The sequence below is a fragment of the Adiantum capillus-veneris genome, chromosome 2 (assembly GCF_014529385.1).
Source record: "Adiantum capillus-veneris isolate H3 chromosome 2, ASM1452938v2, whole genome shotgun sequence".
NCBI lineage: Eukaryota > Viridiplantae > Streptophyta > Polypodiopsida > Polypodiales > Pteridaceae > Adiantum > Adiantum capillus-veneris.
The window spans coordinates 167,736,742-167,752,813 of record NC_140932.1 but is presented as its reverse complement, the minus strand read 5'-3'; the positions used below and the strand labels follow the sequence as shown (position 1 = coordinate 167,752,813).

Sequence of the window (16,072 nt, the reverse complement as noted above, 5' to 3'; positions counted from 1 at the left end):
ATGCCTCCATTGGCTATGAACAACAATGTTCGTTCATCTAAGCTATGTCTTCCTTCTCCTGCGGCCTGTGCAGCAATTGGAGGTCCTTGATTTCCTATCATGCTCCATGGTTCTGGTGTCGAGGGTTCTTCCGGTGGATAATAGACAGGGTTTTCCGCATATTCATTGGGATCTTCATAATATGCATGCATAGGCACCAAAGCCTTTTCTTCTGATTCAGTTACCGTTGGTGTGTATCTTATACCAATTGGTCGTAAACCTGGTAGGGGTGGTTGTTGCCCCAACACCGGTTGTGGTCTTTCTACACCTACAGGTCCTGGTAAGTTGCCTGCTTGATATCTAGGCATCGGTGGAATTTGAGGGGAAACTACAGGAGCTTGGGGAGCATAAGGCCTCTCCCTCACATATCCCTTGTTATAGTAACATTCCTCGCTCCCATGGTTTGTCCATTTTTTCTCAATAGCACACCACTTGGGCTGTTTAGCCTGGGGTTTGGCGTACAAGTTGATCTTTTTTAGCACTTCATCTACGAGATGCTCTTGGTTTACATCTATTTCTCCTTTCAGTGTTGTTTTGGAATACTTGCTCCCACTTTGTTGTGAAGATGAATCGTCATCAAGGTCCTTGAACTCCCCTTCTTTGTAGACCGCACAATTGTCCACAAGGTACAGAGCCTCCTTGGTCAACTCATTCAACGTCGTGCTCCTCTTCATATGTAAGTCTTTTTGGAGATCTGCATTCCTTAGTCCTTGGATGAATATCAGCATAAGTCTGGACTGAGTTGGCAGTTCTTCAACAGGACAGAACTTAACATATCTTTTTAGTCTTAGGGTTGCCTTCCGTACAAATTCTCCATCTTTTTGTTTGAACTTATGGATTTGTGAGACAATATTATGAGCTATTCCCCTTTGAGAGAATTCCTCAATAAACTCGTCAAACACTTCCTCCATCGACTCAAAGTCTCTACGCTCCACAGAGTCAAACCAAGTTGCAGCATCATCCTCTAGGGTTAGTCCAAACCCTGCAAATTGGATAGGAAAGTCTAACACCTCTTCTGCTCTTATTACACGCACAAAGGCTGCTACATGATCTCTTGGGTCTCTATTTCCTGTGTATTTCTTGTTTACCCATTTTTTCACTTGAGAAGGTCTAATTCTGCGATGGTCTACAAACCTCATCATTGGATCACCCCGTCCAAGTCTATACACCTCCTCAGGCCTTCTGTAATAGGCTGGTTCCTCGCCCAACGATGCTCCTAAGCCATAATTTCTAACGGTTCTCGCAGGAGGTGGTTCTTCTCTTCGGACTCGTTCGATGGGTGATCCTCCAAGCTCGGTCGACCCTTGTGTCTTTTGCTTACTCTCTGCTTGATACCTTGAATAGTGTGGTGGTTCTTGCAAATCCCTGAGCCCTCGTGCGGCTGGATAACCATCTCGGTTTTGGTCTGGTTCCATTGTTGCACTCTGTCAAAGCCATGCCTGCAATGATGGCTGATTTGTTGGTTGGTCTTGGTTATTGAATGCTTGCTGTCTGGTGGAATGTAATGTCATACTCATCTAAAAATGGATTTGTTGACTTGCTTGGGGTGTGGACGGCTCTCGGATTTTCCTCAGGGGCATATGCTGATGCTCCTGGACCTGTTGCTCTTTCTACTGCCTCTGGGAGAATACGTTGGTATTCTCGCCCGTATCTATCAACAAAAACTATGCCCTTCCCCGTAGCAGTTTCATAAGAGAATAAGTAACGAACCTTGTCTTTGCTTAGTTCGTTTACGTATGGTTCTTTGCTGCGAAAGTAAGAGACAATACCCTCGCTCTCGTGTTTGTAGATCCCCACATTCTCATCATAAGTTGGAATCCTGATTGTTTTCTTATCGTATATAAAAATAGCTCCGTGCCGATCAATGTTTGGTGGCGGCTCTTGAGTTTCTGAAACCATTTCCCCTTTAGCCACGTTATCTCCATATCTGTTGTAATCTTCAGGGTTGCTAACTATTAAATAGTGGTTTCCCTTTTCGTCTCGGAATCTATCTCCATCATCATACACGCTGATTATCTCCAATATTTGTGCTGGCCTCTCTTCGATACAAATGCACTTGCGACCGCGATAGTCAGAATAGACTAGGGCTCCTCTTGAGTTTGTTCCCTCTAAGAAGATCACCGTAAGCCTGGAATCATTCAAAGGATTTTGGGAGGTGCTTCCTCCTCGCATAGGTCCATCATAGGTGAAACCTTCTGGCCGTTGACTACCCATCATGAAGAAAGATTTGTCTGACGAAGTGTCAGTATCACTTCCTTCCTCAATAATCGGTGCTAGCGGATCTAGCCTTGCCTGAGCTACACTCTCTTCGGTGGACACTAAGCTACCTTGGTCACCTGCCACCTTCTGGTCTCTAACAATATATCTTCCTGATCTTAAATTCATCAAACTTATTAATGCAATTTAGCACAAATTCAACCACTCACCTGGCAACGGGTCAGTTTCTGCACAACTTCTTGCCTTGTTGCTGAATATACCTGTACACAAGAGTTTTAATTTCGGCAATTGAATCAAAGCATTTATCTGATAGAGGTTATCTTAGTAATGATTGCTATAACTGGAGAGTTAATCTCAACCACTACTGTATTTTATACACTGCTGATATTTTGGATTAGGTTGCTAATCTGAAATGGTACATCTCTCTGATGTTGGCCAATTTACGCGAAAAAGTCTGAATTCAGTCTTTGCGTTGTCAAATGGGCAACCAAGGTCCAATTTCACTTCTGAAAGAAGTTCTGGAACCCTTAAGCCAAATGGAACCTCACTGTCTAGGCCAGGTCAAATTTTCTCTGCAGTATGCCCCAATAGACATCCTACGCGTAGGATGTCTCCTGTTGGATGAGCATTGACACACTGCCTAAACCGACGAATCTGTGTGCAAGTGACCGATGGACTAGACTAGACATAAAATTTACAAAAACATTTATTACTTGTTTTGACACAAAATTGGAGTATGCTTAGGTGTCAAAGTAGTTACGAACCGTTTCTCACGATCCAAAAGCGTCGTAGCTCTTGTGTGTGGCTGTATAATAGCTTGATGAAAAATCTTCTCAAGAGTTTCAAATTGCTTGACTTAAATATATGCACAGACTATCAAATACTAAACAAGTTGTTAAAATTGAAGCTCAACAGCAAAATTATCATTTGGTTAGTGTCATTCAAGATACGGATGTTAAACCACTTTTGAAGTAAGCAACAACTAGAAAAATATAAGAATGAGTTAAAGATTAAAATCATGAAAATTTTCTACAGATGTGTAAATGTCACAAATTTAAAGTGCTACAGATGTAAGGATAGCTTTGAAGAGTTCTACAAAAGCCAGATGTATCGTCAGTTAATCAATGGTTGAGTGTGATTATTTGTGTATAATAGAAAAGAATAAAATCTTCCAAAATTTATAAGGAGGGTATTCTCGATAGACATCTAAAGCCTAAAAGATAAAATCTAGTTGTCAATTATTGTAGACAACAATCCATACAAATCTGCTCAGAAACCAAAAACCATAGAGATAGAGAGAGAGCACAAGAATGGGCTAGGAAAGCCTTGCAATCACCAGAGCCCATGGTTGTTTGATCTTGAATGTGTGTGTGTGTGTGCGTACGTATATCATCGGAATTGATAAGTGAGTGTGTGTGGGTGTGTTTAGTGTTCTCTAGATAATGATGTCATAAACTAATGCCCTCGACAATCTTTAAGTCTACATGCCAGTGGAACATTATATTGTTGTGCCCCTACACTCTGCATGAAACCCATATTACTCGAATCATATGTAGCCCCAATACCAAATACAACTACCATCAATTCTTCAAATGTGAATCGATTATAAACAGGAGCAATTGTAAACAACTGTAATATCATGCAAGACTTTCCCCCCTTTCACTGTATGTAGGTAAAGCTTACCATCGTTTTCTAGCTCTAGAAAGCTACAAAAAGTTTTAAAAAAATTAAAAAATAAAATAAAATATGAGAAGCATTCTTAGTTACAGTGTAATGGTCTAGGGGACCAAACTGACACAATGTGTATGGATCTAATACAATGTCCCGATACCAAATTAAAATGAAGTAGAGTGATTGGATCCTTATGGATCGAATCCAATGTTTTGGTACAAAATTAAAATGAAGTAAAGTGTGAAACTAAACTAAAATCATTATCGTCATCGTCAATGCCCGAGGATCCGTGTGAAGGTAAGCCAATGCTTGGGTACAAATCAAAATGAGTTAAAGTAAAAGGTTGAAAAAAAAAAAAGGCTGAATTCATCATCATCATCAAAGTTCATAGTTGTAGAAAGTCGATTTGAGCGAGAGCGACAGAGAAGAGCTTCGACAGTATCCTCCTCTGTAGGGAGTCTAACTGGGAGGGGTAGAGAGAGAAAGTAAGAAAGCCTCGATGCCGATTGTATTGAGCTAACTTGCGACTGCGGGAGAGAGATACAACTTCCCAGGCTCTTCCCTAGCCTTCGTCTCTCTACAATTCACGTCAGGGCCAGGAGAGGGAGATCAGGTTGAGCAGAGCCGGACCAAGGAAGGGGGTGAGGTTGAGTAGCTAGGAGGCAGTCATGATCCATGATCGTTCCGGATGCATATGCATGTATGCTTGTTATCATTCAGATTTTCATGGAGTGAGGATTGAAATAGCCGCCTTTGATCTTGCTACGACACTGCTACTGAGTGAATTAAGGCCGGTAACTGCGGCTCACATTGGACACGGCCACGCAGAGCGAGATGGCATCAAAGCTAATTGCGAGTTGCTTTCTCACACAACAATCTACACCATCTCCATCATCAACACTCTCTGGGCTGCAGTACTCAATCTCCAGTTTTGCTTTGCAACAATAGCAAATGAAGAGCTTATCATATTTGGCTCAGCTTCACAAATTTTGTCGTTTGGAATATTCTGATCATCGTCTACCTCAACATCACGAATTTCACCATCTTCTTTGCCATGACAAATTTCGCCGTCATCAAGATCGACATCGTCTTGTTTTTTTTCCCCCAAATTTCTCCTTCTTCGAGGTCATCATCTTCTATGGCTTTATAGTGCCGCCATTGCCATTGCTGATGGCCGCTTGTTGGATCCAGCTCAATTCTCACACTAGCTCGACATGCAAGCATTACGGCTCGCAATAGTTCAAAGCTGCTCGCATGTTCCATATGGTAGGTAGTGCTGTCTAGTACAATTGACAACGCGATGATTGCTCAATGACTGTAGTGGTTCTGGCTATATGGGAGCCTGCGAGAAAGATGAGCAGGGCAAAGAAGCGCAGGCCATCAAATCCAAGAGAAAAGCTAGATTAATTTGTGCAAATTTTATTGCTTTTGCATGCGCAACAATATGCGTTTCTACTGATGGTTAGGGATTGCACATAAGTGGAGCATGAGGTGCTCCAACCTCATATTTGGGTTTGGTAGGTGCAAACACGACCAATGGGTGCTCGCAATTAGCATGCGTGAGAGATATTGTTATCTCTACGTGTATTTTGGGCCGCCATCTCGGCCGGCATGCACTGGTTGTGGAGCTGCACGAGCCCCTGCGGCTATTGTGGTTGGTGTGCTATATGCGCAGAGACTGGATAATGGCGTATGGTAGCAACTATGTACTAGCTGTTGTGTATAATTTGCGCCACTTACTTGAGTTGCATGCAAGGTAGTCTCGCAAGAGCGCGACCTGAAGGATGTGTTGGTTGGCAGGGAAGGCCACGAGCCATTAACCGAACTTTAGTAGATAGCACTGGTCTGGCAAGCACCAAATTGAGTCAGAAAAGGTTGGCACCACAGAATGTTATGGGAGGGGGAAAAAAAGCAAAAAAAATCCATGCAAGGTCATGCAAGGTTGGGTGGTTGTGATGGCGAGAGCTAGAAACTGAGCCGGGACAGTTGGCTAGCCAATCGTCATAGGAGGCTTGGGGGGGGGGGGTGGTTTGCAGGTCCATGTCACGCTCTAAAAAGGGTGGGGGGGGGGGGCGGGGGGGGGGGGGTCGGTTGTCCTTGCTGCATGTCCACCAAGTCCCTTGCTGAGGTGGCTTGGCGTACTATATGGGGTGGCATGCACTTCTTTGCCAAATCTTAAGTTTGGAAGTCCGCTCCCACATCCCGGCACTACTCTTCGCTATAATCATTGGGTTTGGTTTCCGCGGCTCTGTAATGGCCTGCTTTCCATCAGCTTGTAGTAGCGAACCTTTGCGAGAGCACCTCAACTCACCATGGATGATCTCATTATCTCCGATTCCACCAACGCTCTCTTATGTCTCATTAGCATCGAGAGATCTAGTTTTAGAGAGTGTTCGTTGGCCGCTTTTGCATGCATGTGCCTCTTTATGCCTAAGTACTATGCTTGAAACTCCATAGCACAAATGGTCGTGCTCTTGTGTTATACAGGGAGATATGGGTTCTAATCCCAATGGGGTTAACAAATGCGCAAACGTAAATAATGTCATTGAAGGGGATTAATCAATTTTCCATATTGTCGATGATAATCCAACAAAATTTTACTCATAAACTTGCTATTAAGCTTCAAAGTTTTACTTAGCTTCGCAATTGCGTCTTGCTCCATGCAAGAGGTATACGGTCTCCGGTTGTGTCCTCATGATGCATGCGTGTCTACTCTTCATGTCGCATATCTTTGTGTTGTTATGCACAACAAGGCTTCTCGTGTTCATGCTAGCTAGTCACAACGTTCGTGATTACCGATGTATCTTTGCGTATGTAGTCTTCTTCGTGTGAGGTTGATTGGAGCGTAGCCACAACTCTGATACCACTGTTACAGACAGAGGCGTGGAGTTCCCTGCAAAATAGTAAAATAACACGTTGCAACCATAAAATCAACAAATCCGCATACTTGATGAGTCTCGTAGCACATAATCGAATCCATAAGCGAAGAGAGAGAGAGAGAGAGAGCAAGAGCGAGATAGCGCACGTGCATGCGCATCTCCTAGAGTGGAGTGCTACGCCGGCACAACGAGAGAGAGAGAAGAGAGGAGAGGAGAGGAGAGGAGAAGAATAACGCAAACACTGGGTGCAATCTCCCTCCGTGCAAGAGTGAGCATTTCCCTCTTGCACGTATTTATTTATAGATTTCTTGAATGCCCAAAAATGAGTACAAACTCGCCGACCGGACATAAATGGAAAAGGCTCATAAAGAGCACTTGAATAATCAAATATACATAAAATGTAATATCCTTCTGCATAATCCATTATTTGTTGATGCTTTTGCCACCAGTCTGCTGCAATAAATGGGTAAATATCAATTACATAACAGTTCCTCTTCTCTTGCTCTTTCTTTCAAGCGTAAGTATTTCAAGTTCTGTGGTGGTTTGTGACTAAGTGTCTGTGAGCCATATCTTCATTTTTGAGTGCTGATTTTTTTTTGGTGTCATTTTGACTATTGGAGAGTGTTATTAGACCTCAGGGCGACCTGTTTGGATAATTCTGTTGCAGTTTTGATGACTTGGTTCATGATGGATCATAATTTTTGTACCTTGTCGGAATGCTGCCAGATCTTGTAGACTTCCCCCTTAGACCTAATATAGCTTCCCCTAAAGTCTTGTGGTTATCCGAATGTGTTTAGTCATTGAAATAGTGTGATGATCGAGAGCGGTGAGATAGGACATATACATATTTTCTGGTCTTTGAGTTGCTGATTAGCTTATGGAAATTGACATCCTTGCTTATTATGTTCACTTCTTGAGGTTGACACCTTCAAAGAGTCCCCGTGCCCAATCCGAGTCACTTCCCTGAGAATTGACAAGAGTATGTTAGAGCCAGAAGGCTATGCTATGGACGTCCGTCACGACGACCAAGGGGTCCCACTAGTTGAAACAAGGAGCTCTACTTAATGGGGTTGGATGAGAGGAGATCAACACGACAGGAGCCAAGGTCTTACATGATATGCAAGTAGAGTAAACATTTACTCTTGCTTAAGATATGTTTTTTTGTCAAGCACTCTTGGACGATTTCCACGTACGTTATTGTGACAAGGTGTTTAGTACAATAACACGTGTCTTGGTTTTCTTGCTCAATTCACATACGTTTTGATTACACAATCAAATATATGATTGTTCTTGCATATGTACAAACTATGTGATGCATAAATGACTATAATGTTTGTTTGCATCTATTGGATGGTATGCTTCCACTCTACACCCGTTTTAGACATAGGGCATGTTCACGTGAGGCTTAGTTATCTGTAAGCCTTGACAGACCTGACGATGGCAGGTACGACAATTTAGAAGGCGACGGGGAGCAATATGTAGTGAGAGAGAGAGAGAGAGGGTGAGGTGCAGACATGAGAAAGAAACAATGGGCTAACCGGAAAAAAAGGGCATAGTTTGACATAGTAACAAAAACTAAGCTGATATAAAGCTGCACGCTCAACCACGCTATCAGAATTGTTACGACAAACTAAGCCTCGTGTGACCATAGCCATAGTTATGTCTATTTTTGAGGTGGTGTGTCCTCGTCACTAATTGACACCTCCCTAGGGACGTGGGATCAATGGCCCACAGTAGGCATCGCGAGGCGGGTACAATCCGGGCCGTCCGATCGTCATTTGAACTAGGTGTGAACTAAGAGTGAACTTGGAGGTATGTGCACCACACCAAATTTGGTGTGAACTCGATGTGAACTCAACGTGAACACGATGTGAACTAGGTGTGAATTGGGGGGGGTTCTGCATACCACACCAAATTTGGTGTGAACTCAACGTGAACACGGTGTGAACTAGATGTAAACTTGTCCGTGATGCTGTGATCTATAAATTTACCACATACATTCTTTTCAATGAGTGTGCATTAGCCTAGAGGTTAGAGTCAATTCTATGGGGGAGAGGGTAGCAGGTTCAAATCTAAGATCCGCACAAGTGGGAATCTTCTGCATTCCATAGGCAATCCAACAGTCACAATCGATCATCGATCGTGAGCACCTCCCAATAGGAGGTGTCAGTTAGAAGGGTCACTTAGAATTTTAGCGAATTCTAAGACGAGGCGTGGCAAAGCTTGAACTCTCGAGGTTCGTTTAAAATCGTGCACACATAGGCTAGCTTCTCATCATTTTCGATATTTTGGGCATTGTTCGTTATCACGTTACCTGAATGGCAGCTTGCACAGCAATCGCCGCGGCTGTTGCTTGGGTAGTGGACTCTCTTCCACCAAAGCTCCCACTCTCTCACAAACAATGCAGCAGACCTCGCTTCTTCTCTCAGGTATGGCTCATCGTTTTCTTTTCAGGCGAATAGCACCCGGCATTTCATGCGTAGAGCTCTCAGCAGTTTTTTATGAGGCAAGAGACAGAATTACTGGAATACTATCTTCAGCCCTCCTATATTTCGTTTTGCACAATGACATGATGCAACCCATTCTAGCACATAAAACAACCTTCAGGAATGAACATTAGGCTCACCTCTCCCAGACATAGAGAGAACTCAGATTGCCTGGGAGATAGCAGCACATGGTTCAAGCATCTACTGCAAGAGCTGGCATCCTGCGGTAATAGTTCACTTGATTGTCACTCCCGCAGATGAGCTCTTTGTTGGCGAGCTATTGTTGCTCTTTTTGTGGACATAGATGAGAGTCTGGAGGTTTCATCCAGATAAATGAGCATTGTAGATACAGTATCCGATAGCTGCTTTGGTGCTAGTTGCTTTGTACGCAATTGTTCTTATCTCAACTTCTTAGTTGTTTTGGTGAGTGGAATCTTTTTGGAATGTTTGTTCAGGGAAGGCAAGGATCTGGCGTTGTGCATCGGTTTCTATGTATGCACAATAGGGTCAGCGGAAGAAGCAGGTACTTTCATTGATCCCGAATTGGTTGAATGCCAATGCAAGGGCATGCAAAGATTGTTACCAGTGAGTGCCCAGTTCTTTAATAAGGAAGTCCCTTGAATTTCTCTATCAGTTCAGCCAGGAGGAATTCCATTCGTGCAGAGACTTCAGATACAGAGAAGGCTTTTCAAACAACTGTTGAGCTGGATAAATTTATTGACGAGCTGCGCTATGCTGACCAGCAAGAAGTATGTTACAATGCTAATCTTTTCTCCTACCTTAACCTCTACTATATTTCTTTTCTCTTTTATAAATTCTTTTTGTACCTTCTGTGGCCAAATATCCCTTTGTCTATGGGCTTTCCATAATTATGGGGCTTCACGTACTTCTATAAAGATGACCCAGCAAGCTGGTAGTCTGGGTGCATAGTTGGTGATTTGTGCGCTTGACCTAAGCCATGTTTATGAGTGACCAACATGCAGTAGCACCTTGCATCGCTAGCTGTCTTGAGGACTCAAGGTCCAGCCGAGCATATCTGTCTTTGGGGAGGTCCCATAAACTGTGCATAAAAGATACTGATCTGGTAAGTGCCTCGACCACGAGGGGAGGAGCAGCTAGCTCGGCTCGAATAATGTCATATGGAACTGAAGCCTTAGCCCGAATCATCCGAGAAATCATAGAGACTAGAGATCTTCCATGGTGATCCACCGAGGGTCCCCATATCTGAACTCCATAAAGCATAGCTGAAGCCACCAGAGTGTCAAAAAGCCAGAGCTTTGTTTGAGGTTCTTGAAACTGAACTTGCGAACACTTTCTCTCTAGTCTCCTTAATGTTGCGTAACCTCTGGTCAGTCTCGTCTCTGCTGCTCTCCTCCAGGAGAATACTGGGCCATTGAAGACCACCCCAAGATAGGTATATGCATTTGTATACTCCACAGTATACTCCATAGTCTCTCGACCATACATAAAGGTGGGAGCTGACCTCCTAACCCACTATGCCGTGGTGTTTAACACCACTACCTAGGTCTTACCAAGGTTCATTGACATTCCACTATCTTGGGCAAACATCCGTAATGCATACAAATGAGGCTGCATCCCTTCTGGAGAATTTGAAATCAGCACAATATCTTCAACATATAACTACAACAGAATCCATGTCCCTGCTAGTTGAGCACCTCTGTCTCCCTCTCGCTCTACATAGTCTGAAAACTTATCCACATACATCTCAAAAAGAGTTGGAGATAGGGGGCATCCCTGCTTCACCCCAATGGTGGAGGGGACCATGTTAGACATGCCCTTAGTAGTGCGTACTCAGCCCACCACTGTCCTAAATAAATCCAAGATCCCCCAAATCAGCTCTGTGGGCACTTCCATGTCCTGTAGTCTACGTATAAGTCTGGCTCTTGACACTCCTGTCAAAAGCTTTGCGGAAATCACAAAATTACAATAGATCCTCCTGCCATGGTGTCTGCCCTGATGCTTGTATGCCCTCTCTCTCTCTCTCTCTCTGTGTGTGTGTGTGTGTGTGTGTGTGTGTGTGTGTGTGTGTGTGTGTGTGTGTGCCTGCCCTGATGCTTGTATGCCCTCTTTCTCTCTGCCCATCCACTCAGCTCCTTCTCAAGAATAGATGCATACAGCCTAGCCAATGTGTGACCAACCATGATTGTGTGATAATTCTTAGGAATCATGAGATCTCCTGACTTGAAGATAGGCACAATCGTGGAAATACTCCCAAGTCTCAAGAAAACCCTCATACATGGCTCGATTAAACATCATAGTAAGAAGCTCTGCAAGCATATCTCTGGCATGGACGAAATGCTTTGCTACCAGACCATCATGATCATGTGCTCTCCCCGTCTTCATCTTGTCAATGGCTTTCCTTACCCTCTTATCAGTAAAAGAAAGTACACGTCTCTGGGCATGTCTCTACTGGGTCCAGCAAAGGTGGCTGCCTTGATCAGTAGAGAAAGTACACGTCTCTGGGCATGTCTCTGGTGGCTACCCTGATCAGCAAAGGTGTCTCATCAATAAAGAAAGTACACGTCTCTAGGCATCTCTGGTGGGTCCAGCAAAGGTTGCTGCCCTGATACTGTGTAGAGAGATGTGGCATATTCTTCCCATGTCTCTGTGGAGGTGGTGGGTGGTGGTGGTGAATGCTTTTGAAATAGCCTTTATACCTCCCCTGAGTCATGACTCATAAATAGCTGATACAGATCCTGCTCTAACTGAGATATATAAGCCCTCTTCTTTCGTCGCACTAGGCGGCGAAAGATAACCTGCGACTGTCTATGTGTGGTAATTCCATGAGCACCTCCCTTTGTAGTCTGATCCTCGTCTCTCTAGAGTCTACACTCCTCATCATACCAACTGTTCTGGGGCATGCTCCTAGATCGTCTCCGTGTAGGCTGATTGTGGGGATATGCTTCTGATGTTGCATCATGGAGCGTCTGTGTCAGTATCTGAGTGAGCTCATCTAGTGACTGTCCTGGCTCCTGAGTGCCTACCCGCTTGTATATCTCATCCATGTACGTAGAATCCGTCTCCCTCGTGAAGGTATACCGAGTGTGCGTGGAGACCTCTCCTAATGGAGCTGTGCTGAACTGAAACGCGAGAGTGAGACAAGATAGCATGATCAATTGCTACTCCATCCGGTTGACTGCCCATTGGCAACTTGTTAGAGTGGTTGGCTCTTTCCAGAGGAGATCATGTGTTGACCCTTTTTTCATTGTTGAGGAGGCGCCACTTTGGAGACTATGGATTTGGCAGGGCAAGCCCCTTCTTCAGTTGGACTGGGATCCTGGAGAGTGGTACCGGCCTTCGTTGAACGATGATCACGCCCCTCTATCCTTTTTGAATACACAGTCTTCCTTGGGAGGAGGCTTTCTTTGCGAACTTGGCATCCACCTCATCGTCCACGCCAGTCTGAGGAGTGGTAGGATCAATGCATCCTTCCAGCGTTCCAGCAATAGTTTTGGTCTTGCATCTGGACCCTCCAGATCAGCCGCAAGGTATGTTTTTTCATGTGGATGATAGCACATGCTGGATTGCTTGTAGGGGCTTGGTCGGTAGTCATTGGTCATGATCCGATTTGTCAGAGATGTACTATGGAGCCCGAGTCTTTGAGGCACTGTTTCTGGGTTTGTCCATATGCGTAGCTAGTGTGGATGGCAGTTTGTTGTTTGCTGATTAGAGTGGGCATCCATGATGGGTTTGTGACGTGGGGGGCAATTGCATGGCTTTTGCAATTTTTGGGGTCTCACACTTTTTTTCAGGGGTTGCCGATAGATCCGGTTTTCCTGCTTACTTAGGATATAGACCAGGTACTCTACAAATGATACGAGATGCAGATCATGAGTTGAATTTCTGCCACCGAGACAGTTTTCACCACTATATGCAGCATCACACTTTGGACCATGTGGAAGGCTCGATGTGTCCACATTTTGGGATCTCAATTCTCCCCAATGTCCACCGTTTTGACAGCCATTTGGACAGAGCTGCTACATACTCTTCGCAGTCAGTGGGATTCTTCAGCCGGCTCCTCCAAGGCAGCAAAGCAGCGTCGATGTGTCTTTCTTCACAGGTGCGTGAGATCGTCAGTTCTTTTCCGTCAAGATTATGTCCACATCACATGGCATTATGCACCCCCACAATGGTTCCTTTTACATTCATCATATAGGCCACCTGGATGTATATATAGTTCACACCTTTTGAGCCCACTTTTGTACTTCCTTTGGGTGATAGGCCATTGTGCATCTCTAGAGGTCTCTTGTGTACACAGAATATAGCCCCTTTCTTGCCCCAAATAGAGAGAGAGAGAGAGAGAGAGAGAGAGAGAGAGAGAGAGAGAGAGAGAGAGAGTCAAAAATTGCTAACGTGTCAAGCCACTGAAGAACGGAGCCAACCTATAGATCTCGGTCGAGAAGCCTAAACCCTAAGAAGCAGCAGCAATAGAAGAAAAAGAAGCAAAAGAAGTTCCCACCAACTTATGGGACCCCGTCCCATGGGGCCCAAGTGACCTAAAGATAGTAAAATAAAGCAAGACTAGCACGCATGCACGTGCGCGCACACACACACAAGCTCATTTGAGTAGAAGCTGATGACGTGGCAGTAGTACGGATTTTTGGATTTCTCGCTGACATGATGACGTGGTAGACTGTACAGACAATCCCTGATTTTGCGTTGACAGGCTGTATGGATTTCCGAAAATTACGTTGACAGCTTCTTGGGCGCTAGCTTTTGGACCAATTGATTTTGAGTTTGAAGCTTTTCATGTAATTGCTTTTCATGGCCAAGGGCCTTTAAATATGAGCCAAGGGCTCATTCTTTGGTAGTTGTATTGAGTTCAAGCAATATAAAGAAATATCGAAAGGGGCTCCAACCTTTGGGGCCAAGCTCTCTGGGGTTGGAATAGCGCCACTCCCCGTTGTGTCGTCTATCTCTTTCAGTTAGTTGTTATTGAAGTGCTAAAAGTCTGCTCAATCTCTTCTTTTCCGTTGGCACGTGGTGCCCATCTCGTGAGAGTGGTAGCAAAGCTTCAAGCGTGTGCTATTCTAAAAGCATACTGGTCCTACCAAAGAGCAGACAGAGCAAGATGGCGCTTTCAAGTTTTAGAGGATATTTTACAGGATATCTTCGTGTCCGGACCCCGGTTATCTTCGTGTCCCGACCTCGGACTTATTAGTCACTCCCACCCTTCATCGCGCATCGGGCACGCTCCCGTCTACATCGCTCTGTCTTATAGGGCATAAGCCATAAAGATCGCTTGCATAGGGTTTGATATAGTTTCTCACCTTCAAGTTTAAAAACACAAAACTTGATGCCATACAAGCTTCATTTTAAAAGTCAATACCTTAATCATATTGGCTTTTATTCTCTTTATAGGGGCATGTAATTGGGTAACCACATGTAATTCACTACCAATAGTTGGCTTGTTTACTATTAAAATCTTCCACTACCCCCAAACACCCCTTATTTTCCCGTTAAAGTCCTTTACATTTTGGTAATGAAGGAGAAATTATTAGGGGCCTATCCCTAACTTATACGCTTATTTAAAATCCCAAAAGGGATCAAAGATTTTTTGAGCCACTGTTTTTTTTTTCTTAGAGGCAGTGCACTCCATGCAGTGGTGGATGTCTATAGCTACCAAGCCGCACGCTCCAAGGACTCGGCGAGCTTTCAAGAAATTTTTTTTGCCCGAAGTTACATGCCTTCAGACATCTTCCTCCGGATGGCAACGTTTGGCAAAGTGGGGTATCCTGAAAGGCTTGCTAGAGAAACCCTAGCAGATTAAAACTTGAAATTTCTTGACATCTCTCAACAGGTGTCTCTTCTCAAGCTGATAACCTTGGAGGTCTAGTGAGATTGCTATGTCTTGGGACTACCATCACCGCCATAGGAACACTGTTGCTTCCTTGAGAAGGTGCAGAGTCTGCTCTACCGGCATTGTATTGAGTTCAAGCAGTATAAAGAAATATCGAAAGGGGCGCCAACCTTTGGGGCCAATGCTCTCTTGGGGTGTAACACCGCCACTCCCCGTCTCGTGTCTCATCTCTTTCAGTTCAATTGTTATTGAAGTGCTAAAAGTCTGTTCTTTCTGTTTTTTTCCGTTGGCAAAGAGAGAGAGAGAGAGAGAGAGAGAGAGAGAGAGAGAGAGAGAGAGAGAGAGAGAGATGAAATGAAATGTTATATTAACATCTTCGAAAGGCCAAAATGACCTATGAGACTAGAAAGTTACAATTGGTGAATCTGATACCATGTCTGAGTACGGAAAGTACAAAGAACTAAAACACTAAAACACTAAGGAAATGAATCTGAAGCTGATCCGGAACTGAGACGAGATAGAGGGAGGGGGGTGGTGGGTTCAAATGAAATCTCTCATCGGTCGCTGTCGAACCTCATCAATATCCTCCATGGTAAGTACTCTGATTGGGCGTCTTGCATGTCGAGCTAGAGTGATTTGGATCTTCTGCTGCATCCTTCGTCGATGGTGGAAGACCCCCCAAGGTCGTGGGCGTCTGGATCTGCCTAGCTCAATGGCTCGATCAATCAACGTACCTCTAGTGTGGGTAGGCTCTGAGATCTACTGTGATGACTGCTCCTCTGACTCTCCCTTAGTTGGTGTAAAGAAATCTGTGATCTGTCTCTGAGACCGTCTCTCCCCTGATGTCCTCAACAAGCTCTCCCTAAGTCTGCGCAGCTTTAGTAGAAACAATCCGAGACATCTCTGATCCTCGTATCTCATGACTCTAGAAAATGGTCCAAAACCCTCTCTGAACAGAC

The 16,072-nt window shown here is 44.3% G+C and overlaps 1 protein-coding gene across 4 annotated transcripts in view; it reads left to right on the top strand.

Moving 5' to 3' along the window:
• The first annotated feature begins 9,073 nt into the window (after positions 1–9,073).
• The window catches only part of LOC147464024 (uncharacterized), a 44,517-nt gene continuing 37,518 nt past the window's right edge, over positions 9,074–16,072 (top strand). The window contains exons 1-3 of one of the 4 annotated variants that reach the window (XM_086492412.1): positions 9,074–9,235; positions 9,748–9,815; positions 9,927–10,041. In XM_086492412.1, coding sequence (XP_086348538.1) covers positions 9,125–9,235; positions 9,748–9,815; positions 9,927–10,041 — 294 coding nt within the window. In that variant the 5' untranslated portion in view covers positions 9,074–9,124. Of the gene's footprint in view, positions 9,236–9,747; positions 9,878–9,926; positions 10,042–16,072 lie in introns of those variants that run through there. The other 3 variants (XM_086492404.1, XM_086492418.1, XM_086492424.1) reach the window with 3 other exon arrangements.